This window comes from Enhydra lutris, unplaced genomic scaffold (assembly GCF_002288905.1).
Source record: "Enhydra lutris kenyoni isolate GAN:26980312 unplaced genomic scaffold, ASM228890v2 scaffoldscaffold9, whole genome shotgun sequence".
Taxonomy (NCBI): Eukaryota; Metazoa; Chordata; class Mammalia; order Carnivora; family Mustelidae; genus Enhydra; species Enhydra lutris.
In genome coordinates, this window is record NW_019154093.1 from 15,709,978 (window position 1) to 15,734,718 (window position 24,741).

General features: G+C 45.0%; 3 protein-coding genes and 1 pseudogene across 5 annotated transcripts in view; 1 reads left to right on the forward strand and 3 right to left on the reverse strand.

Moving 5' to 3' along the window:
• Nucleotides 1-1,505, forward strand: part of LOC111142991 (nuclear autoantigenic sperm protein) — a 46,305-nt gene extending 44,800 nt beyond the window's left edge. Inside the window, exons 14-15 of one of the 2 annotated variants that reach the window (XM_022496369.1) lie at nucleotides 99-227; nucleotides 709-1,505. In XM_022496369.1, the coding sequence (XP_022352077.1) occupies nucleotides 99-227; nucleotides 709-789 (210 nt within the window). In that variant the 3' untranslated portion in view covers nucleotides 790-1,505. The remainder of the gene's footprint in view (nucleotides 1-98; nucleotides 228-708) is intronic. The other variant, XM_022496370.1, reaches the window with a different exon arrangement.
• A 1,157-nt stretch (nucleotides 1,506-2,662) lies between these two features.
• LOC111143392 (coiled-coil domain containing 17) lies at nucleotides 2,663-6,291 on the reverse strand. Its single transcript, XM_022497096.1, has 13 exons — nucleotides 6,154-6,291; nucleotides 5,970-6,074; nucleotides 5,673-5,865; nucleotides 5,412-5,574; nucleotides 5,108-5,191; nucleotides 4,899-5,017; nucleotides 4,522-4,638; nucleotides 4,141-4,286; nucleotides 3,939-4,036; nucleotides 3,549-3,752; nucleotides 3,181-3,391; nucleotides 2,997-3,107; nucleotides 2,663-2,767 (listed from the first exon to the last, which is right to left on the reverse strand). The coding sequence occupies exons 1-13, from the start codon at nucleotides 6,274-6,276 to the stop codon at nucleotides 2,663-2,665; spliced, it is 1,779 nt and encodes a 592-aa protein (XP_022352804.1). The 5' UTR covers nucleotides 6,277-6,291.
• A 2,066-nt stretch (nucleotides 6,292-8,357) lies between these two features.
• Nucleotides 8,358-24,741, reverse strand: part of LOC111142965 (GC-rich promoter binding protein 1 like 1) — a 61,149-nt gene continuing 44,765 nt past the window's right edge. For both annotated transcript variants that reach the window (XM_022496321.1, XM_022496320.1), the window contains exons 6-12: nucleotides 23,631-23,703; nucleotides 22,166-22,359; nucleotides 14,265-14,405; nucleotides 13,247-13,405; nucleotides 12,402-12,526; nucleotides 10,591-10,693; nucleotides 8,358-9,429 (exon numbers count right to left, since the gene is read on the reverse strand). In XM_022496321.1, the coding sequence (XP_022352029.1) occupies nucleotides 9,277-9,429; nucleotides 10,591-10,693; nucleotides 12,402-12,526; nucleotides 13,247-13,405; nucleotides 14,265-14,405; nucleotides 22,166-22,359; nucleotides 23,631-23,703 (948 nt within the window). In that variant the 3' untranslated portion in view covers nucleotides 8,358-9,276. The remainder of the gene's footprint in view (nucleotides 9,430-10,590; nucleotides 10,694-12,401; nucleotides 12,527-13,246; nucleotides 13,406-14,264; nucleotides 14,406-22,165; nucleotides 22,360-23,630; nucleotides 23,704-24,741) is intronic.
• LOC111143620 lies at nucleotides 16,066-16,658 on the reverse strand (annotated as a pseudogene).

Here is a 24,741-nt window from a genome sequence, read left to right on the forward strand (position 1 = left end):
AGCAGAGGGGGAGGAGAGGAGTGAAGGGCTTTTAAAGTTTTGCAGTACTTTGAAAAAACTCGGCACATTTGTGAAGCCTTCCCAATTTCTATCTTCAGAGGAAACCAGAGGAAGAGAGTCCCCGAAAAGATGATGCAAAGAAAGCCAAACAAGAGCTGGAGGTGAATGGAGGCAGTGGGGATGCCGTCTCCAGTGGAAATGAAGTTTCAGAAAACATGGAGGACGAGGTGGGCAGTTAAGCGGGCTTGGACTCTTGGCTTATTTCCCCTTGTTCTCAGGGCCTGGGAAACTAGTCGTCCTAAGTGCATGTTCCTCACCTTGAGCCTGTTTGGATTACTTGAATGCAACCCTCATAGAAACAGTGTGCAGGAAACTGGTTTTGGAATGTGGGATGTCTCACTGACGAATGGAAGCTATATACATACCACAGGTCCTGCTCTAACGAATGTATGAGAAGGCACTTAATTGGGAAGACCGTTGGGTTATTTCTGCTTGCTCCCTTTCCAAGTGATGCGTGAACATTGGTTCTGTCAGCCCTGTTAGACTTTCGGAAATGGCCTTACATTTTGTGGTAATCATCCTGTTAGGAGTGTAGGGAGCAAGGCAGGCTTTAGGAGACCTGTTCACTTTCTCTGCCTACTCGATTGTATAAGACAGAAGGGCTGAAACAAGGCTCATTTATGCCCAGGCTCCCTATTTATCTTCCAGGCTGAGAATCAGGCTGAAAGCCGGGCAGCAGTGGAGGGGACAGTGGAGGCCGGAGCTACAGTTGAAAGCACTGCATGTTAAAGAGAGGGCGCAGAGCCTTCCTCCTGAGGGAAAGTTTTTGTATATAATGTATTTTTTCACTTTGGGGGGATTCTTTTTGTATAACTTCAATAAAGATTGTAAGCAAAGGTTGAGGCTTTGATGATTTTTTTCTTAAATACTGGCTGACTCTGTGCCTTGGAGCATTCTGGGTCAAAGGTACTCACCCTACCCCTTTCTGTACTGATCTCTGTTGGGAGTTCCCATCCAAGCTCCTGTCTAATATGGAGGTGATCAAATCATGCACAGCCATTGGCCCTTTGTTTTCTAGTGGTGCTACATTTTTCCCATTTTAAATACTGAACTCCATTGTCTTACAAGCCTTCAGTGGTGCTGTCTCTTGATGGGGGCTACAGAAACAAGACTTGGTAAAGATCTTGCTGTTTCGTGCTGATACCATTCGGTGGACTTCATGAGCTGATAACTGCCTGAGCCAGGCCTTAAGTGCTAACTGTTCCCACCTAGTTCCAGTTGAGGGTCAGTAATTCTGGAAAAAGAACTCTTGAAGAAAACTTGTGCAGGTGGGAGGGGGGAGTGATTGTTGAGGAAGACTGGTGTGCTAACTGTAGAGAATTGAGTTTTCTGGTTTGAAAGTGGCTTAAGAGAGAGACTGGACACTTTGGATGTGGTTAGAAGAATTTGTGGGGAGGCTGGCTGGTGGAGTTTTGCTTTCCGTACAGAAAGGCTGAAATATAACTTGAATCCAAATTGTTACCCATCTGCAGTTTTGACTTCTCAAATAAAGATGCTAAAAAATGCTCCTGGTCTGGACTTGTGTTTAAAGATCTTTCAGTGGGATCCCGAACTACCTGAAGCATTTCAGTGTGGGATGTGGGGTTGAAAGGCAGAAATGCCCACCAGTTCTGGCTGCGTAGTCAGGGTGCTGGTGCTCAGGACACTTGCACTAAAGCCATCCCACAGGGACCTCACTGATGGACAGAGTGCGCCCTAAGTGCTGCTTGAGCTGCCTCAGCCTTGACCCTTAGTTAAGTTACTGTTTGGGTCTGAATTCCAAACTGAGTCTGGCCTACATGACCTCAAGGGATTTGGTAATTCTGACCACTCAGAGGGCTACTTCGCTGCACTAGGTAGACAGTAGTAGGTCAGAATCTGCCGTTTTGAATAGCCAATGTCAGGCCATTTTCCAGTTGATATATTGTTTCCTAAATAGATAGCAGAGAAAATGGTTGGAATTTTTCTGGGCTGGTTATGGTAACTCATGGCTGTAGGACCTTGGGCTTTGAACTTCCTGAAGATAGATGCCCTAGATGCTAAAGTCCTAAGATTTTAGGCCTTTGATTAAAAGGTTGGCACTGGGTTCTGGCACTGGGACCCAATATCAAATTTCAGCCAGATTTTACACGTGACCCTCGATAATTGTGGAAGGTATGGGAGTTCCTAGTTCAGTGGGGACCTTTATAGTCTGGAAAGGCTTCCCAGAGGATGTCCTGAACAAAGTGTGGCAACAAGATGGGCTTTAGCCCCCCTCCCCCAAAAAAGAAATTGATGATGTTCCCTTTACAAATTAAAGAGTGCCCCCTGCTTTTAAAGAATTCATATTCCAGGCAATACTGAAAATACCCAATATCCATTTAATCCTCACATCCATTTTATAAGAGAAAACTAATAAAGGCCAAGTATTTGTGGAAGGTGGCAAAGCTATGGTTGGATCTCCTATCTTGAGCTTGTATCTGGTGTTTGCTTCTAGACCCTCTGAGAACATGGAGTAGTAAAGCTGCAGGTCTGGCAACAAGTCCTAGTTCTGAGCCTCTTAAGCTACTCATGCCCACCCACATTCTCCTAGACTCAGGAAGCCGGCGGTGGCGGTCAAAACCGTGATGAGGGCCCAAACCATCTATCCTTGACTCTGCTGCTGAGGGGGCTCTTCAGGAGGAGGGGGGTCAACAAAGCCAGCTTTTGGGGCAAGGAAGCTTGCTTCCAGTGAAGGTGAGCTGGACATCTGTGGAACAGGGAGAAGTGTATCTTTAGCAAGTGGTTTATATCTTAACTACCTAAGGTAAACCAAGTCAGCCTCACTGGTCAGCTCTGATTTCCTCATCTGTTTACATAGTCTGCCTAACACATGTATGATAGTTAAAGGAGTTAATTCACAGAAATAGCTTGGAACATGCTGGCAGTTGACCACGCCAGTCACACTGCGGTATCCCTAGTGCTAGGTGAGCCCTCACCGGAGGTGGGTACTGGTACTCTTGGGCACTTGCGGGATTGATCTCTGCCAGTGTCTGGACACCTGCGTCTCTTGCATTAACCAGTCGCAGAAAGAGCTCAGCCTGACCTACCTGGAGAGAGATGACATGGTACTGCGTCTGTACCTGGAGGGGAGGAGATCCAGTCCCTGTCCTCCACACTTACCTGGGGAATCCCATTCAGCTGCCCAAGGCTAAGGCTGGGGTCCAGAGGAAGGGCCCGAAGTGGAAGGCGCCAACGGCCACTTAACACCCTTTGCTCCCGGTCAAATAGCACTAGTGAGGCCCAAGCCTTTGGCTGTGGTTCCCTAGTCCATGCCAGCCCCTGCCAGGCCTGTAGCTCACAGACCAGGGATACTGATGCTGAAGGTGGCAGCCTAGAACAACCAACACAAGATGTCAGAAGCCAGAACTATTCTTTCCTTGGACAGCTCTCAGCCAGTGGCCCTGTATATAGATGGGGAAACTCAGCAGGAGGGGGGAAAAGATTCAATTGTGACAAAAAGCATCAAAAGTCAATCTCCAACTACTGACCTGGGTACAGGCTGCCTGCTGGCAAGGATGGCACAATTGCCCACGGGCCCAGGAGCTGGAGGTGGGGGCAAGCAAAGGGCTGGGGGCAATGCCGTGGCTCCTCCTGTGTCCTGTCCATCTCGGGTCAAGCCAGTCATTAGTTGCACCCAAATCCAAGAGGCCTCAAGGCCCCGAAGGAAGTCATAGAAAATGACCAGCCCAGCCCTGAAGAACACAGGTTTCAGCTGCCATCTATACAACCCCCAACTCCTCTGAACCCTATCCCCTCAGCCTTGCCCCTCACCCCATCAGTTCCCCAACCCTAGCTCTTCCTAGTGGGTCTGCTTAATCAGATGACGACCCAGTGATGACCAAGTCACAGAGAATGTCAAAGGAGGGAGCAGGCCTCACCCAGGGTCATAGGGTGCAGGGCCCAGAACGTCAGAGGCGGGCAGAAGGAAGTATGGATCCAGACCTAGGTTCTTGGTCATGGTTCCAGGAACCTGCAGCTGTAGGTGGGGGAAGAGTTGACTTGCGGAAAGCCTCCTTGGTGCCCATGCTTCCCCAACTACACAAAACAGAGCGGCCCTGGCCCCAGCCCCTGGGTCCTCACGGCCTCTCCTGTGCCACTCAATAGGATGCCTGTGGAGTGTGGAAGGGGCGGCAGCGGAGGAGCCACGAGCGGCGGGAGGCGCGGGGGATCTTCCCTCCTTCTCAGGCATGGGCTGAGATTCACCAAAGTTCGAGGCTCCGTAGGCCCTGGGACCAGAGTTAAGAGTAGGGCATCTCTGAGCAGGACGCGGCAAGAACAGGGCTGAGACAAACTTTCCCTGAGAGCCGGACCCACATGCACGGACACCTGGAGATGCACGAGGGCAGGAACGGACAGGACACAAACGCGCCTCATTTCCCATGCACGGCCCCTCTAACCCCTTCCTCTGCACTCAGCCTGCTGGGGAGAGCTAGGTGGTGTAGGACAAGGGTGCTCGCTGACCCCAGGACGCAGGGCCTGCACTCCTCTGCATCTGTAAGGCCAGGATTTCTGCCTCCAAGCGCCGGTTTTCGGTTTCCACTACTAGAAGCTCCCCCAGGGCGGCACCTGCCCCCTTTCCTGCAATGAAAAAGTCCGACCTGCCACCTCCAACCTCTGGTAACCAGCTGTGCAATTCTGAGAATTCCAGCTTTAGGTCTCTATGGACAAGGCCGGACTTGTCAGGTAACATTCTAGCCATTGCCACAAAGACCTCCCAGGTTTTCCACCTTCAGGTGGCCCCCCATGCCAAAGACGCCCCCACCCCCGCCCGCCAGTTCAACCGCCCTTTTCTCCTCCCAGAATTAAGACCACCGCTTCGGAGAGGCCCTCTTGTTCACCTCTGCGGGTCCGCAACCGCCGCAGCTCCAGTGCTGATGCCTCCACCTGCAACTGACAGATCTGGCCCAGAACGCCGGGGTTCCGGCCCCCGCCTCGAACGTAGGCCTCTCTCAGGGCCCTAGGGAGGGAGCAGGGGACAACAATGCAGCAGCGTCTTTCCAGGACTGATCAACGCTTCGCCCTTGCCGACCCGGGTCCGGGACCTCACCCGATCTCGGCAGCCAGAGTCCCTGGGTTGGCCCGTAGCACCGGACAACAGAGTTCTGCCTCTCGCAGGGCGCTGAGCCGGGCCCTGGGGCAGGGGTACACGCGCGCAGAGGTGTTGCGGATTCCGAGACCCGGCCTCCGGAAGCTCCGCCCCTTCCCTACCCAATGCCTGCGACCTTCCAGCTGCGTGGGCGCCTACGCCTCCCGCGTCCCGCCGCGGCTCCGCCCTCCGGTCAGGCTCCGCCCCTTCCTCCGGCCCCAGGCGGGTTCAGCTGAGCTTCGAATTCGCCCGCGCCGGGTCTCACCCGGCCTCTGGTTGTAGCTGCTGAACTTGCGCCCCTAGCACTTCTAGAGCTCCCCGCGTTCGCCCGGCTTCTGCCCGGAGTTCTCGAAGCTCCCGCTCCAGACCGAAAAGGCGTGATATTCCGCCCCGGGTCTGGGCCAAACCTTGGAGGCGTTGGCTCAGTTCTGAGGCGTTAAGGGACGGAGTCGCAATGGGTCGGACAAACTCAAAGCCAAGGGGTTGGGGCAGGGAGGGCCCGTTATCCCCCGTCGCTTTCCCTCACCCTCACTGCGTCTCTCCAGGGCCCGGCTCTGTGACTCCGTCTCCGCCACCTGCTTTGCGTGAGTCCCCTGCAGCGCCCGAAGCCGCTCGCTGGGGCTTCCAGCAGCTTCATGGGTGCTTCGAGTCTGCGCCTGGGTCTGGTTCCGGGGCCCTTCTAATCCCCTGGGGACCTCTGTTATCCAAGGTCGCATATCCTGTAGGTACAGCCGCAGTGTTCGGGGTAATCTGACCCGTGATCTGCGTGATCTGTAGATTTAGGGAGGATGCTAAATTTCCAAATGGGGAAAGTCTGGAGTACCTCTTCTGTTAGCTTCTTAAGAGCCAATTTGCTGGCCTGGTCTGGGAGGCCCTGGTGTTCTTGTGGCACTACCTGGCGACAGGACAGGGCGTGGGGTGAAGAAAACTGAGGCTCAGAGTTGCTTGAATACCCACCCATAAGGCCATGGAGGCAGCCCTTTTGAGAGGTGGGCTCCGGGTGTTACCTCTCGGGTCAGACGGCCAATGCAGAAACGCTGAGTGTGGGTGGCCAACAGCGTCCAGGAGCGGAAAACCATGTCACAGGACCCACAGGACAGGAGCCCCGGCTCCCCAGAATAGGAGGCCATGGGATGGGACCCCTTTCCTGACACGCCAGCCAAGACCTGCAAGAGACAGGACAGAGAGCAGGGGAAAGGGAGAGAAGGATGAAACAAAGCCAGAGGCAGAGAGAGGAAAGGCCAAGTTTGCTGAGTTTACATGATTAAGTTTGTTTGGGGAGGAGACTTAGCTCCCTGGGCAGCAACCACAGGTCTAGGCAGGTCCAGAGCAGGGGTGGGGAAAGGCTGATCACCTTTGGGAGGAGCCCCTGGCTTGAAAAAGCGTCACAAAGTCGCTCCACTGCATTACATGAGCATGTGCAAGTCCTTTGACCACATCTTGGTTTCTCTGCTGATGTAAAGGGGAACAAACAGCTGCATCCCAGACTAGCTGGGCCCCTCGCACATACTCCCCCCTCCCCATCACTGGTTATTCAACAGTCTCTGGCAGGGAAATATCATTTTGTTCATTCTTGTTCTGCCCAAGTGAACATTACCGAAGTTAAGTGTTCTCTGTTCTAGGGAACACCTGGGAGAGGAAGCCTTCTGCCCTTTTAGGCTTTGTCAGGAAACTTGTCTTTCCCCTAGGCTTGAAAAGCCTTCCCTTGTACTGCAGCCCTTGGGAAGCAACCACAGCTTTTGCATAACCAAAATCACACCAAGGCTGACAGTTTTTCCCTCACCCCATTCCTGTTTGGGGTTTTGTCTGGAGTGGGAAGATAATTAGCACAGCCCAAGGAATGAAAGTTCTGGGAGAACACAATCTATCAGATGAGATAATCAAATATAGAAAGGTAGCCCTTCATTCGAGACAGGGCAGGGGACTTTTGTGCTGATCGAATCTCTGCCACCTCCCCAAATACATGCATCACCAGCAGGAGCTCTGAGCCCCATGTTTCTCCCTTAAGGGAGAAACAAACTCCCTTTTCTAAACAAGGCAGGGACTTAGGGTAGCAGCCCTCTCACCATGTGAAGGCCAAGGTGTGATCAGCAACAGGTTACAAGTGTTTCAAAGCATGTGATCTCAGCCAGCTTAATTCCAAGCAAGAAAAAGGGCACATTTTTAGAAATTTGTTCTGTGAAAGCTAGTAAGTGGCAAAGCTCAATCCCAAACAGGCAGGGTATCTCTATCTCAACCAACTTCTTATTTCCAGTTTAATACTTTTGCAACTTAATTCATTTTATAGTATTTCACTAAGATGTACTCCCCCCCCCCCAACATTTTAACACTGAAATCGAGACCGACTCATACCTGGCAAGTTTTCTTTTTTTTTAAGATTTATTTATGAGAGAGAGTGAGAGAGAGAGAGAGAAAAGCGGACTCCTTGCTGCATAAGGAGCTAGACTAAGGCTTGATCCCACAACCCTGAGATCATGACCTGAGCCAAAATCAAGAGTCGGAAGCTTAACCAACTGAGCCACCCAGGGACCCGGCAAGTTTTCTTATTAGTACATAATGCTTCAAAAGATATATCCAATGAAATATGATACAGTTCTTATTGCTCTGTCTCAACCACCATTTCTACATGGACTGCTTGTAACCCCAGCAGAAGAGACTATGTAATTCAGTGTGGCAGATAGGGTTCCTTCCTAGCCTTCCTAGCCTTTAGAATCTAGCCAATGTCATGCTGGTTTCTCTGCCTCTAGCCTCTATCCTTTCTGGAGACACAAGTTAGTTCTCTAACATGCAGTCAGGGCTGTTACTCTGCTGGTTGTCTCCCACTAGAGGACAATCCTAGACCGCTATATCCACCAGGGACCATGCACTGTAGGGATGGCCACAGTGCCAGTGTCACTGCGTGCTTGCTTTAACTTCTACTTGTCTGTAAGATTTTGGCCCAAGGCTTCATTTTGAATATAATGGTTTATTCTCTTCCCTACTGGGCTGGGCATTCCCTGCACCCCCAGAGCCTTGCAAAATGCCTGGCTGTACGGGGAGAGCTGGGAAGTGTATGTTGAATGAAAAACTGTGTCTCTTCCACTGGTCACTGCTCAAACCCTTTCCCATGTTCCTGTTTAGCAGGAAAACTGAGGCACAGAACCTTCCTTGAAATATGCAAACTGGTAAATACCCAGGCAAATGAAAATCAGTTTCAGGAAGGAAACTTGGGTTTCTGATTTTATTACTGATAATTTATTGCACAAGTTTTTCTGCATCAAAAAAGTATCCGCTAAAAGGAGAAACAGTGGTGTTTGAATTTCAGATTTCCCTCAGACTTCTAGAAGTATTTCCCTCAAAGAATCCACTCATCTAACTTTAAAGGAAATATACTTCTTACACAAGACAATCCAAACTGATGCAAAATATTTATTCCAAGTTAGTTATTTTATGCAGTAGTTTTCCCCTTCAACAGACTTGTGATAACCACATCTTTTAAATCTGTAAATAATGTTATCAAAATAATCTTAATCTTTGAAATCTCACAAAAATTTATATTTTACAATCCACCCTGAATATCAAGGCTGCAAGAATAACACAACATTTCCTATATCCAAATATTTTACAGCTGTACCCAAAAAAAGGAAAAAAAAAGAAAGAAAAAAGAAAACCATGTATGCTTGGTTAAGGGCTAACGTTACCCGAGCAGCCAAAAATAAAATAAAATATCCAAATTATTAGCATTAATTTAATACAATTATAACTTCAATAGTCACTTTGTCATTGACAATGATTGCTTGAGCACAGGGGTGAGTGCCCCAAGGGCTGGTAGTAGAAGCTGTTGCTGCAGACCGGCGTCTCCTCTCTGCACTGCCAGCTCCCACTTGTGCGTCGCCCCATAGATACTGTGTCTGTGTGTGTGTGTATTTAAAAAATCTTTCCCATCACACAAACTTCTCTCTATTAAGCAGATAACAGGGAAGAACAACAAAAGCTAAACAAGCCAATTGCTCTCTCTTTGGGATATGATTATTTTCCCTTGTGCATGACGTATTCAACAACATAAGAAAAGGAAAAGAACGATTTCTTTTGTATACTCCCTAAACACACAAGCTGAGTTTACTGGGTCAGATTTGTGAGCATTTATATGCCTACTTCCAGGCATCGTCATCTGATGTTTCACTGCTACTGGTTTCCGTGTCCGAATCCTCAAACTCTGCTTTACGAGTGCTTCTCCAAGGGGAGAACAGGCTGGAACCACGGCTCTGCAAAAAGCCGTTCTTCCCAAAGCCATTTCTTCTCAGCTGTGGTTAGCAGGAAAAGAAAAAAGAAAACCGTCAAAAACTACACTGGCAGTGGGACCTGGAAAAGGCCGGTACTGAATTCAAGGCAGAATGTAGAAGGGGCCCTTCTGAGAGAGCCAGGATTTCTTTTTTCTTTTCTTTTCTTTTTTTTTTTTTTTTTAAAGACTTTATTTATTTGACAGAGAGAGACACAGTGAGAGAGGGAACATAAGCAGGGGGAGTGGGAGAGGGAGAAGCAGGCTCGGGTCCCAGGACCTGAGCTGAAGGCAGACGCATAATGACTAAGCCAGCCAGGTGCCCCCCACCCCAAGATTTGTTATAGCTGTGCTTTTCAAACTCACAGTGCAAATCAGTCATTTACAGATCTTTCTTAAGAATGCAGATTCTGATTCAGTAGGTAGGGTTTCAGATTCTCTATTTCTACAAGTTCTCAGGTGATAACAATTGAGAATAGTTTTGAGTAGCAGAGTCTTTATGTCAGCTCTAATTTCTCTTTACAGGCCTTAATCCTATTGTTATTTGTGCTTTAGATAAAAATCGGAGAAGTAAAAATGTAAAGAAAATATAAATACCACCAGAATGTAAGCCTCATGAAGTCTGTAACTCCATTTATCTTGTTCATTGCTATAAATCTCAAGGTCTGGCAGTGTTTCAGAGAAAGAAGCCAACCATTTGTTGGATAATTCAAAGAGGCTGTTTCTTGGCTCTGGCCAGAGAATATCAGAGGGAAACCACAGGGCTGGAGGCGGGGGTGGGGTGGGGTGGAGTGGGGTGGGGTGGGGTGGGGTGGGGTGGGGTGGGGTGGGGTGGGGTTGGGGGGGGACAGGCCTGCTTCTGCTTCCCTAGAGACCCAGGGCTCTGCCCATTACTCTGGAACACAGACTTGTGGTTCTGATAAGGGGGTAGAGCTGCCAGGATGAAAGAACATACTACTTTCTGGAATCTGCTAACTACTGACCTAGTTTTTATATCCATTACCGGAAATCCCTGTTGCCTAAGCAGTGATTCGCTCCTCTGTATTTCTACTATGGCAACTTACTTTATATTTTCTTTTCCAAGGTCCTGCTCTCACACTAAACTGAGGCTCTCTAAGGGCAATAAATGCCCTGTTCCTTTCTCTCCTAATCATTAACAGGTCTCCAGGAAAGGTTTATGACATACCTGTTCCGTCTTCATGTGGAACTCTCTGAGCTCATCCTCTGTGAGGGGGAGGCAATTCTCATCGTTTTCAGGATATTCCTGCCATCCCATTGCTTTCAATAACCTAGGAGAGGGAGGTCAGGCCAAGAAAATAGGAGACCTTTACGTGTTAAGTGGAAAGACCACAACTTTCCAGAAAAAACTTACTTGCCCAGGGGCAATCGTACCCCACTTGGGATTTTTCTTTTCTTCCCAGTGGGATAAGTTTTTTTAAAAATTAAATTTATTTACTTCAGAGAGAAAGAGAGCACGTGCACACAGAGCAGGAAGAGAGGAGGAGAGGGAGAGAATCCTCAAGCAGACTCCTTGCTGAGTGTGGAGCCTGACACAGCTCTACTCCAGGACCCCCACCCCTCCCCGGTGGGATAAGCTTTAATTATGGCTCCTTAGGTATTTGAATTAAATGAGGGATCTCCACAGTTGCTCTTTAGAGGGTATAAGAGCTACAGAGAGGAGATAAAAGCAGCAGAAATTAAGGCTACATAAGAGCCAAAATGTAAAGGGCTCTTTCTGACAAAACAAGAGGAAGAAATCTCACTTTATTTATTATTTTTTTTTAAAGATTTATTCATTTGACAGAGAGCGAGCACAAGCAAGGGGAATAGCAGGCAAAGGGAAATAGCAGGCAGAGGGGAAGGAAGAAGCAGACTCCCTGCTCAGCAGGGAGCCAGATGGGGGACTCCCAGGACCCTGCCATCATGACCTGAATTGAAGGCAGATGCTTAACCAAATGAGCCACCAGGTGCCCCCAAATCTCGGTTTGGGGGCACCTGGATGGCTTAGTCAGTTGAGTGACCAACTCTTGATTTTGGCTCAGGTCATGATCAGGATCATGTGATCGAGGCCTGCATGGGGTCCACACTCAGTGGGGTGTCTGCTTGAGATTCTCTCCCCCTCGCTCTGGTTCTCCCCCAACCCTCTCTCTCTCTCTCAAATAAATCTTAAAACAAAACAAAACACAACTCACTTTTGTCTCTTGTAAGCAAATCAGCACATCTCCACATGTACCTAATTTCCCTTTCAACTTCATGGCACTGTGGTCTCCTTCATACTCTTGTGATCCTGCTGACTTCTAAAGTTCTTCAGAACAGGAACTTCCTTTCAGGAAGGTACTGCCACACATGGCAGGCCCCATCTGCCACCCAGGTGCCCAAACAGCTGGTGGCTCTGTGTTAAAGGCCCTCATTTAAAGAACAAGCTCCACCCACGGGGGTCTCATGCCTTATTTTTAAATTTCTTAAAAGATTTTATTTAATTATTTGACAGAGAGAGAGACACACAGCAAGAGCGGGAACACAAGCAGAGACGGTGGGAGGAGGAGAAGCAGGCTTCCTGCTGAGCAGGGAGCCAGACGTCGGGCTTGACTGCAGGACTCTAGGATCACGACCTGAGCAGAAGGCAGATCCTTAACCACTGAACCACCCAGGTGACCCTCCCAAGGCCTTTTAAAGGGGTCTGATAAAGGCTCAGATGGGTTAGGAGGGTCAAAGGGCCAGCACAATAGTCCTAGGAAATAGGTTCCCCTCTCCAAATGGAGTTATAAACTGAATCTGAAACTACACTACGTGAAAGCCTCCCAGAGGAAAGTTGTGAAAAAGCTAACCCGTAAAGGAATGCCCAGTGGGCAACAGGCAAGCTGGGGCATAAAGAGAGGGCAGGTTATGGTGCTCAAGAACACTTCTGAGGGTCAGACTCCACCTGAGACGTCTTAAGGATGTTCAAGCTCCTTACAGACCATACACAGCATGCCCCGTGATCTGATCTTCACTTACCGATGCTCTGCTTCCAGAGAGTGTGAGAGGACCTCCCCTTCCTCCTCTGTAGGGAGAGTAAGACCATTCTGATGACAGCCTTCCTCTCCGTTTTCCTTTGGTTCAGGTGTGCTGTTGTCCTCCAACTGAAAGAAGGAAAGGACACACTTGGTTCAATGACCCTTTGTGGCAAGATAAACAATCTGCAAGATTAAAGAGTCAGAACTGAGTGACGTGCTCTCCAGGGAACTTCAGCGCACAGGTAGTCCCCATTCAAAAATGAGGCCTTGCTCACTGTCCTAGGGCTTCTCAAGCACACCACCTGCTTAGGAGCCTAACTTCAGGCTGTCAACGGTGGTAGGTGCTACTGGATACGGATTCGGTATCAGTGCTCTTGTCTTCTTCACAATTTGGACTCAAGAACTACTGGGCTCAGCTTTAGAAAGTTCCCCTTTCTAGAGTCCCTTGTAGCTAGGAGTTGCCACTTGACAGCTGGCCAATGTTGGGACTCCTGGAAATTACAGGGTGTGGCTTTTAAGAAAGCATTTTAAGGAGGGACATTTTTAAATTTTTTTTTTTTTGAAGATTTTATTTGACACAGAGAGAAAGAGAAACAGCAAGAGGGAACACAAGCAGGGGGAGTGGGAGAGGGAGGGGGAGTGGGAGAGGGAGAAGCAGACTCCTCACTAAGCAGGGAGCCCGATGTGGGGCATGATCCCAGGACCCTGGGATCATGACCTGAGCCAAGGGCAGATGCTTAGTAACTGAGCCACCCAGGTGCCCCCAATTACAGGCTTTAAAAAAAAAGTACATATGCAACTCAGGAAAACCCTTTATGTTGCCCCAGAAAAACCTTATGCTCTTACATCCTCCAGCTTGTCACAGTCTCTGTTCTCTGAGAAGTCTCCATTCCGGTCGTCCTTTAGAGTCTTCAGGAACTCACTCTTCCTGTCGGTAGTTCGGCGGGTGAGCTTGGTCAGGCGAGAGGAGCTGATCTCAATCGGAGGAGTAGTGCTGGAGGGACTCTAGGCAAATACCACAAATAGATTGCTCCTGACAGCAAACAGCAAGAACTGGGACTCTCTGGGCCACTTCTACATGGTACTGATCTCTAGAATTTGGAAGCCTAATTATCACTCTTTTACCAAAAATAAACTCTCCTTTTCATTTAAAAAACAGACTTCAGCTTTGCATTTTTTCCCCCCTAAAGGTTTTATTTATTTGAGAGAGACAGAGAGAGAATGAGCAGGAGGGAAGAGCAGAGGGAGAGGGAGAAGCAGGCTCCCCGCTGAGCAGGAAGCCCCATGTGGGGCTTGATCCCAGGACCCTGGGAGCACAGCCTGAGCCCAAGGTGCATGCTTAACCATCTGAGCCACCCAGATGCCCACAGATTTGCAGGGCTCCTGCAGGAGACTGTATGGCTCCTAGAGCACCTCTTTGATCTTTCATGCCAGTCTACCACAGGCTGACCCCAGTCTACCACAGAGCAACTAATCCACTCTGCTACAGCCCATCTTCAGAGGCAAATGGGAATCACCAGTAAAGAAAATGACTGAACTTGGGGCACCTGGGTGGCTCAGTGGGTTAGGCCTCTGCCTTCAGCTTGGGTCATGATCTTGGGGTCCTGGGATCAAGCCCCACATCGGGCTCTCTGCTCAGCGGGAGCCTGCTTCCCCTTCTCTCTCGGCCTGCCTCTCTGCCTACTTGTGATCTCTGTCAAATAAATAAATAAAATCTTAAAAAAAAAGAAAAGAAAAAAGAAATGACTGAGCTAAACACAGCTACAAAGGAAATGGAATTAGAGCTTTACATGTCACACCATGTACCTGAGTGAACGGGAAATGACAATTTTAGAAAAGGCTACTTGGCCTTATCTTCACTCACCTCTTTAGGAGAGCTTAAAACTGTGCCACCAGCCAGTACTACGGGTTTGGTGACAGAGATCGGACTGGAAAAAGCAGACTCCCGGCTAGAGGAAAGGGATCCTGATTTGTGTTCCATTCTGTTAGCTTTCCATGCACTGGGCTACATGGGAAGAAAGAACAAATCAGTCAGCACAAGTATGGACACAGAAACTCAGCCTGAAGATCACATAAAGCAAAGAATAAAATGTTATGTGGTAACAAGAGTTCCTAGAGCTTACCCATCTTAACGTGTCTGGGAGGTATGCAACCTCCTCCTGAGGTTAGGCACTTGGAAGGAAAAAAGCAGACGGGAACCAGAAGTGTCATGGGATATTAACAGGAATTCTCAAAAAGAGAGCTCTAGTTCAGCTAAGTGTGGGACATGCTGAGGTGAGTAAATTCCAATAGGTTTCTTTACTATATATTTACAGTATTTGTGAATGTGAACACATGTGAATTTGAGAGGCAGCATTTCCCAAACTTACTGGACCCTAAAATGCTCCTTTTTTATGGCATATTTGTTAACCACAGATGTAATCCTGATTCTTTAAAGAAAAAAAAAAAAGGCTATTTTCCAAGAACTTCAAGGACAGGAAGCTACTTCTAGGCCAGGGTGGGCAATATAAATGGCTAGACAGTTCTGGTTTGGTCCCTTCTTTGCTTGGCTTTGTGGAGTCTAGGCCCATTCTGTCACTCTGGCCTTAATCCCAATTATGACTGGGCACTGTAGTATGACTGGAATTTTTTTTTTTTTTTAAAGATTTAATTTATTTATTTGGAAGACAGACTGAGAGAATGAGCACACGCAGCCGAAGTGGGAGGAGGGGTAGAGGGAAAGGGAGAGAGAATCTCAAGCAGACTCTACTCAGCATGGAGCCTGATTCAGGGCTCGATCCCATGACCCTGAGATCACAACCTGAGCCGAAACCAAGAGCTGGATGGTTAATCGACTGTGCTACCCAGGCATGCCCCACTCTCTGAGTCAATCACATTATCTGAGAACAGGAAAGATAAAGCACATCAATGGAGTGAGGCTGAAGCAAGTGAAAAATGTCCATTTTTCCAGAATGAAACAACTAAAACTGAGAAACTGCCAAGACAACAGAAGGATCTGAGTGAAAAGAAATTCTTTGTTGTATTTTTTTTTTTTAAATATTTTATTTATTTATTTTACAGGCAGAGATCACAAGCAGGCAGAGAGGCAGAGAGGGAAGCAGGCTCCCCGCTGAGCAGAGAGCCTGATGCGAAGCTGGATCCCAGGACCCTGGGATCATGACCTGAGCCGAAGTCAGAGGCTTTAACCCACTGAGCCATCCAGTCGCCCCTTCTTTGGTGTATTAAAGAGGATACTATAAGCTTCAGGAAGGGAATTAATATAATTGGGGTTTACCAGGTGATTGTCATACTGTTTTCATTCTTAACCCAATCAGGTATAATTATTAGGCCAACTTTTTTTTTTTTTTAAGATTTTATTTATTTGACAGAGATCACAAGTAGGCAGAGTAGCAGGCGGAGAGAGAGGAGGAAGCAGGCTCCCTGCTGAGCAGAGAGCCCAATGTGGGGCTCAATCCCAGGACCCTAGGATCATGACCTGAGCTGAAGGCAGAGGCTTTAACCCACTGAGCCACCCAGGCGCCCAGTCATCTCTATCCTTATTTTAATAAAATAGCTCTTTCAATAAATAACCAAATATCTTGTTGTATTATATTCCAAGGCCAGCTATTAAAAACAAAACAAAACAAAAAAAAAACCACCTGTTTCTGGAGAATGAGAGATTGCTATTACCCATTCTCAGGGAAGTTCACTTTAAATTCGATGATTAGGTGACCCTTCTCATATGGTCTATGATAAATTGGCAGGCCTTCCTTTAGCACACACTTGATATCTCCATGCTTCACAATTTGACCTGAATAAGAGGTGATGACAATGGTTTGGTTGTCAAGAGTAGATACTGGCTTTTGAAAGCCACACAGTGCTTCAACCAGCTGTATGTCCACACATGAAAAGGTCCTCTCCTCACCAAGTAAAAATAGCATGGTCCTTCTGATCTAAAACAAGGGTATTATCTCCTGGTTCCAGTCCTGGTTCTTGGTCTCCTTCACCATGGAATGTATCTTCTGGCCATCTTTCATGCCTTTGTCAATATTATCTTCTAGAATCTTCTCTCAAACTATCTTCCTTCCATTGCAGCTTTTAGATCTATCTTTAGGACTGATACATTCCCCATGACCCTGGCACTCCACGCACACACACTGAATTTGGTGAACCATTCCAGGTCCTATCTGATGAATTCTAATTTGCATTCCAGTACCTTGGCAATTGGGACATTCGACTGCTCCTTTCTTACCACCTCAGCCTTCACATTTATCGCAAATCACTTCCTTTTGCAGAGCTAGCTCTCTTGTTGCACCGTTATTTAATATATATCTTCTAAGGTTACTGAGTGCTGATGCACATTTTTACCTTTCCTTTCTCTCGGCATCCTTCCTCTTCCTCCAAAAAACCTATCAAAGAGGTCTATGGGGGACCCCAAACCACCACCAGCTCCACCTTCTTTAACTGCCTGTTCACCTCCTTTGTCATATAATTCCCTTTTCTTTGCATCAGAGACTACTTTGTAAGCTTGAGAAATCTCTTTAAACATCTCTCCTTCATTTGGATTGTTATCAGGGTGGTACTTCAAGGCCAGTTTCCTAAAAGGCTTTTTCAATTTGTCCTGGGTGGCACTGGGTTTGACCCCCAAAACATCATAGTAAGTGGTTTCTTTCATCATTTTCTATAGATGGTGAGAGGGCCAAGGCCAGTGTGGGGGAGGACCACTCCTCCCATCCCCCACTGCTTGTGCTCTCTCACTCTCACTGCTCTCTCTCAAATTAATAAATAAAATCTTGAAAGAAAAAAAGAAAAACCTCCATGACTGGACTGTCTTAACTAATACTCCCCGCCCCCCCGCCCCTGCAACCAATTCCCAACTACCAGCCATATTTAAGCATTTGTCTTTTCCCAAACATGGCACATTTTACCTTTCTTTCTTTTTTAGGTAACAAGGGTTCCTCTGCTGGAAAGCCCCATCTACTTGCTCCCTAAAAAACTCCTTTTTTTTTTTAAGTAATCCCTATGCCATGTGGCTCAAACTCACGACCCCAAAATCAAGAGTCACATGCACCGTGGACTGAGCCAGTCAGGCACCCTGTACTCTTACTGTTTTTATTATTTATTTATTTATTTTAAGATTTTAAAATTTATTTATTTGAGAGAGAGGGAGGGAGAACATACGTGGAGAAAGGGCAGAGGGAGAGAGAGAAACAGATTCCCCACAGAGCAGGGAGCCTGACACGGGAATCGATCCCAGGACCAAGACCACGACTGGAGCCAAAGGCAGATGCTCATCTAACTGAGTTGCCCCTCCTATTGTTTTTAAACTATTTACTGACTACTTAGGATGTGCCAATATTATATTCCAAGTGCTTTAAAAACTTTTATTTTTTTACCACAATTAAGTGACAGATATAATTAGCTCCAGTTTATTTTTAAGGAAACAAGTTTAGCAAAATCAAATAACTTGCTGAAAATCACAGCCTTAAAGAGTGGCAAGAAGTCTGACTCTAAAACCTGAATTCTCAACTTCCTCCCTCCTTTTTAGTCCTTCAGGATGGGAGGCAATTTGAAGCACCCGAAAGAGCCCTGGACTGAAGTCAGACAAGCCTGGTTTAAGAGTCCTGACTCCATCACTTCACTAGCTATGGAACCTTATATTACATAATTTTCTGCATCCTAGGATTAGAGGAGTAAATGTTATAGAATACATGTAAAAGGCCTAACGAAGGTCTTGGAACATAGAAAGATACAAACAAATGGCCATTCTTTCCTTTTCCACTTCAAAACCCAGTTCAAATATGACCTTATCTATGAAGAGTCTGAAGACCCTCTCTAGGCAGAGAACATTTATTTTTTATATCTGTCTCTTTACTAGATAACAAACTCTTTAAGATTATTTTATGCCTCTAGTGACACAGTTTTTAGTACACAGATCCTCAATGTGTAGTAACCACTGAATGCCTAGAGAAAATGACTGGGTAAATCCACGTCTGCTTCCCAGTCATCTCACCTCTTCCCTCCTCTAATACACCTCACATTTCACACACCCAGAACCTCTCATCAACTTTTCCTGAAAACTGATCTCTCTCTTAACTCCAATGAATGGCTCTGTAGTTATCCTGGTTTTCCAGAGAAGAATGGACAGTGTCCTATTTCCTTCCCACTGTGTGCCACCTCCCATCTCTGCCCACTTTCATCACCCCTGTTCAGGCTTCATGACCTTCTGCAAGGACATTAATAGCCTTTAGCTTCGTTATCTGATTTTCATTCTATCCTTGACTTATGATAGTCCTATACAACACAGCTAAACTAATCTGAAGCTCTGTGTCCTGACTTTTGTCCTTGCCATTTTTTCACACTCAAAAGCTTTCTTAAGTGTTAGAGGATATGATACTGTTTTAACTCATTTTTGTACTCTCTCTATATATTTTAATAGAAGGCTTGCAGACATTTCAAATGAAGTAACACTTATAAAACCTCTTAAGGAATGGAACAAACAAAGTGTGTTGATAATAATAGCTATAATTTGTTAGCACTTACTATATGACAGTTTTAAATACCTAACAAAACCTCATTTACATCTCACAAAAACCTTAAAAGATAGGTACTACTACCCCATTTTATAGATGATAAAACTGAGACTGAAAACTTAAGAAACTTGCCCATGGTCATATCACAAAGAAGGTGCAAAGTGACCTCTATCTACTCCAAAGCCCTGATGTTAATTTCCACGCTATACTGTTTCCTACGTAGTAGTTGCTCTCCTAACTTAAACTCACATTCTTTCCCTTCTACATCAGACAAACGAGTATCTTCAACCCTTTCAAAGAGAATTCCACTTGCCAATCAGTTTTATTTCTACTCATTTCTTCCTAGACCATGATTCTTCTTTTAATTTTTTTTTTTAAAGATTTTTTATTTATTTACTTGACAGATAGGCAGAGAGGCAGGCAGAAAGAGAAGGGGAAACAGACTCCCCGCCAAGCAGAGTCCAATGCGGGGCTTGATCCCAGGACCCTGAGATGATGACCTGAGCCAAATGCAGAGGCTTTAACCCACTGAGCCACCCAGGTGCCCCTGATTCTTTTTTTTAAATAAAAATTTTATTTATTTGACAGAGAGAGAGAGAGTGAGAGCAGGAACACAAGCAGGGCAAGTGGGTGAGGGAGAAGCAGGCTTCCTGCTGAGCAGGGAGACCCACGTGGGGCTCGATCCCAGGACTCAGGGATAATGACCTGAGCTGAAGGCAGACGCCTAATGACTGAGCCATCCAGGTACCCCTAGAACATGATTCTTTAATGACCTCTTTCAAGTATATTCCAAGGGCTTTTTCCTACAGATTTTCTTCATCCTTTCACTTAACTTTACCACCACCTATATTCTATTTCCTTTTACTATCAAGTCTCAAAGTTGCCACTACCTCTACTTATACCCACATTAATTCCAGAGGCCCTGAAATCTTACACTACTCTCCTAAACCTCAACTCAAAGGTGACCTAAACCTTTCCAATTGCTAAAGTCAAAACCCCTTTTTATTTTCCTCAACTTGTCAGCAGCAACTGTCAAGTGTTGACAACCCCAGTTTCTAACTTAAAGTCATCTAACCAGATTTTTGTGATAGTATATTATTTTTTTGATGTCTGAATTATAGTTTCTTAGTCTTACTGACCATATTGTTATTTTTCTAATATTTACAAATTATTAAATATTCCTCTAAGTTTTATTTTCTCATTCTTTACTCTTCTACTCTTTTTCCTTAGAGATGTTACCTACCCTGAAAGCTTCATTCATTACTACTAGGATAAGGACCCCTAGTCTGGTTATTTTCCTAGTGCTCCCAGGAGTATTTATAATCATTTGTTATCCCTCAACTACTGTAGTGTCTTCTGGTTTCAGAACTTGTATTTAACCACTACTTCTCTTATGATGTGCAAAACCCTCTAGACCTTTTTCTGCCTATCCAAATCTGGCCCATCCTTCAAAGATTAATTCAAATTATAAGTTTTGAGCAAAATTTTCCTTGATGGTCATAATCTGAACTGATCTTGCTCCTCTGAATTTAACACTAGTATTTAATTCATTTAGTTATTCCAAGTCTGTTTAAAATTTGTTATCAGCATCTGTTACTATTTTATTTCATACATATCACATGACCGTTCATATTGTTTTATCTTATTATCCCAATTAGACTTTCAGCTCATGGATAGTCACGACCAGTGTTGTACTTCTCTGTATTGCTCAGAACCATCAAACACAGTGCTTACACATAAAGGAAAATGAACAAATGCTCACTGGTTTCCCTCTCAATAATGAAGTCAGGCTAGAATTCATTAAAGCAATTATTATGTGCTTTTGTGAGGAAATAAAGTGATGTAATTAAGTGTTATAGATATTGTGATAAAAGACAGAATGCTATTCAATCAGATATAAAGATTAATGAGATCTTTAGATATGTGTGATAGAAAAGGATTCCCAGGGGCACCTGGGTGGCCCAGTGGGTTGGGCCTCTGCCTTCGGCTCAGATCATGGTCTCGGGGTCCTGGGATCAAAGCCCTGCACTGGACTCTCTGCTCGGCATGGAGCCTGCTTCCCCCTCTCTCTCTGCCTGTTTGTGATCTCTCTGTCAAATAAATAAATAAAATCTTAAAAAAAAAAAAAAAAAAAAGATTGCCACAGCAGATGACATGAATTTAAGGATGAATAATTTTCCAGGTAAGAGAAAGAAGGGGTAGTGAAATATAAAAGATGGATTAGGCTTAGGCTATAAAGAATTATACATGCCACTGCTAAGGAGTTCGGACACTGCATTTTAAGACTGGGGTTGGTAAGGAACACCCATGGGCCAGAGGCCTGTTTCTTTATGGCCCATGAGCTATTAATATAATGTTTACACTTTTTAGGCATTGTAAAACAAACAAGAAACAGAAAGAAAGAAGGAAAAGAAAAGAAAGGTAAATGTAACAAAGACTGCATGTCACAGGTGACCAGCAAAGCCTAAATTACTTATTATCTGACTCTTTATAGAAGTTTACCAAACCCTGCTATAGATGGTTTGGGACTGTCGAAGTGACTGAGGAAAGGATGTCATATACTCAAACTGTTTTAGGATGATCATTCTGACAGTTTTGTGCAAGATGAATATAGAGAGATGAGAAAACAGAAGTGTGCACTACAATAGTATATGGGAGGTGGCAAGGGCATAGGACATCAGAGAGGGAATAAGTGACAGGGAATTTTAATTGCTTGGTACACAAGAATGAGTAATGAAGAGTAGTAGGAAAGAAGAAGCCAATCTGATAATCAGCCAAGTGATCAGATGGATATTGATGCTATTGAACAGCAAATCAGAAGAAGGTTTATGAGATGAAGTGAACAGTATGAGAAGCCTACTAAAAATCCAGTTAGGGGGCGCCTGGGTGGCTCAGTGGGTTAAAGCCTCTGCCTTCAGCTCAGGTCGTTATCCCGGAGTCCTGGGATCGAGCCCCGCATCGGGCTGTCTGCTCAGCGGGGAGCCTGCTTCCTCCTCTCTCTTTGCCCGTCTCTCTGCCTACTTGTGATCTCTGTCTGTCAAATGTCAAATAAATAAAATTTAAAAAAAAAAAAAAAAAAATCCAGTTAGAAGTAGTAGAGTTTGGAGACAGAGTAAAATACTATACATTTATTAGGTACTGAATGAGTATCTGATGAATGATTCAATGGGAAAAAATAAATTTACTAATTTTTTCCCTGATTTATTCCCAAACCTCTGCTATATAGGGTTCTTACACTGATTCCAAATCATACCTTTGAAGGAGGTGGTGCAGGCTTAGGAACCAGGTTCTTATAGACACTTGGAACCATGGTTGATGATTTGTTCCCATTTGCATGGTGAGATCCTGGTGAGGTGAATGCAGCAGAGAAGGCAGCAGAAGGATCTTCTTTGGAAACTTTTTTGATGACTAGCATTTTGGAGGGTTGCTTGGCACTAGGTGGGTTTTCTGTGAAATACAATAGTGAAGAGACAAAAGAATGTCAAATAATGGTTAAGCACAGTATATATGAAGTCCTCACTTTCAACAAAGAACTGCTGAAACTGAGGGACAAACATTTCCTGGTTTGCACTTAACAGATATTCTCAAAAATGACACTACTTGGGGATTGCTGGAAAAAGGCAGCATATGAAGCTAAATTCATAAATCAACCGTAACAACCAAAGGTGTTAGTAGTCCTTCAGGGGCATAACTTGTCTTGTGTGATCACTCAGGCATACACCAAACAAGAATATATCCAAGTGTGGCAGTTCCTGTCAGCATGGGAATGGAGAGAAATGCTGAAATCGGGGGAAAGGCGGCTACCCTGGGACCTTCTGATGAGGCAAAGTGGAGCAAACCTTTACACTATTAACAAAGGGGAAACGGCACAATAAGCGCCTTTAATCCTATAATTCAAGATCCAAAACCAGTATTCAGATATACTAAAGCCATCCCAATAAAATGCCTAACTACTAAACAGGTCTAAATAGGTCTAAGGTAGGGATGAGGAGAGTCTCATTTGTAAATGCCAACGATTCCAAAACTACAGATCAGGTTTGGTATGAAATACACTGATTTGTCTCTTCATTTTTTATAAGCCTAGTTATCCTCAACATTTACACATAATCGTATGTATTTGTTTTCACCTTGCTCTCTACAACAAGCCACATGGATTAACTGCCAAACCTACCCCTCAATCCCCTTAAACAAACAAAAAAAAACCCTCAACAACTGGAACCTAATTGTCTAACAAAACTAACCATAACAAAACTGTCCATAGAATGTGGTATTATACAGCCTTTTCAGACAACACTTTAGAAGACTATCTACTAATATGAAAGAATGCTTAGAAAATACCACTATATTTGCCTGCCAAATATTTAGGAAACAATTATAACACAAAAAATTCACTTTAGTTGTTATAAATGAATTAGCGATGTTAATTAAACATTACTTCTCATAAGCTTTAGATAATTCTCCCTCTGCTTAAAATCTGTTTTCAAATTTAGGGCTTTACAGGCTCTCAATTATCTGTATCATGACTCCAAGACCATTACATTTCAATGCTATTTTGGGTGGGCACAGTAAGAGATAATAAGTGTTAGTTACCATGTGCAAATGGATGAGATGAGAAAAAAAGAGAAAGAAACAAACAAAAAAGAGATAAAGAATTTTTGCTCCTCTCCATGCTAAGAAAAATGTAAAGTTGCGCCTTTAAAATGGCAAAATCTACCTACCCCACACTCCAGAAGGGGTCCCAATAGGTCTGCATGGCTGATTCTGTTTGCCAGCTTCTGGATTCAAAGAAGGCTAGGAAAAAAGGGATATTAATGGTTGATAAAGAAAGCTAATATTTTGGCACTTTTCACAAAGTAGCCATCACCATGGAACCTATCCGATAATTATGTATCAGCAGCACTTACTTAACGCTGTATTCAGAATCGACAAGTAAGCAGAAGATACTGAAATGCTAAATCCATAGATCTTACATTAGTCTTAGGCTATCTTGGGTTTCATTTCCTTTAACGTAAGAGGACTAAAAAAGTATTTTTTAACTAAACAGACTAAATGTGCAAGTTCTTATCTTCCAATAGGGTATGCATGGCATATAAGGAGGCACAGAAAACTGAATGGACAAGAACATAGATCACTTTTCTCAGCTTTAAGAACAATCTGGTCAGTGAAATGTATAGTATGCGCAGCTTTCCTAAGACTGCTTTAGGGCAGAGGCAGACCATGTGCCAGGGATTTTGCTAGGAATATAAAGGCAATTAAGACAATTAAGATGAGCCCCCTCCATGCCCACAAGGGTCACAGTCCCACTATAAAGATATATACTTGTAGACAAATAAGCACAATAAAAGGTTACCAGGTCTATGATAAAAATTTATATTAGGGAAGAAGGAACAGTCAGTTCCACTTGAAAGAGAAGTGCTACCAGAAAAGGTTTCATCAGAGGTTCAATGACTAAGAAGAATCCTTAAAGATGAATTCCAAAGCTGGAAAATGGGTGATTCCAGGAATAGGATGCTCAATGAACACCCAGACAGGAAAGCACGAAAAATAACAGAATATTCAGAGATCTGCAAATAGTTTAGAATGATTAGCACTAGGGAAGGAGGGGAACTTTCTGTGGTGAAAGAGGTATCTGGCAAAGTAGGCAAAGTAGCCAGATTTTTTAGGGAGACTTAATTTTATTCTGTAGGTACTGAAGATCCATCTCTCATGCAGTAAACATATCCATAATCACTAAGTTTACAACAGTCTGGTAGCAGCTTGAAGGATGTATTTGGAGGCTTAAGCAACAACTATGAGATCATTAGAGGAGACCAATTCCACAGTTCAGGA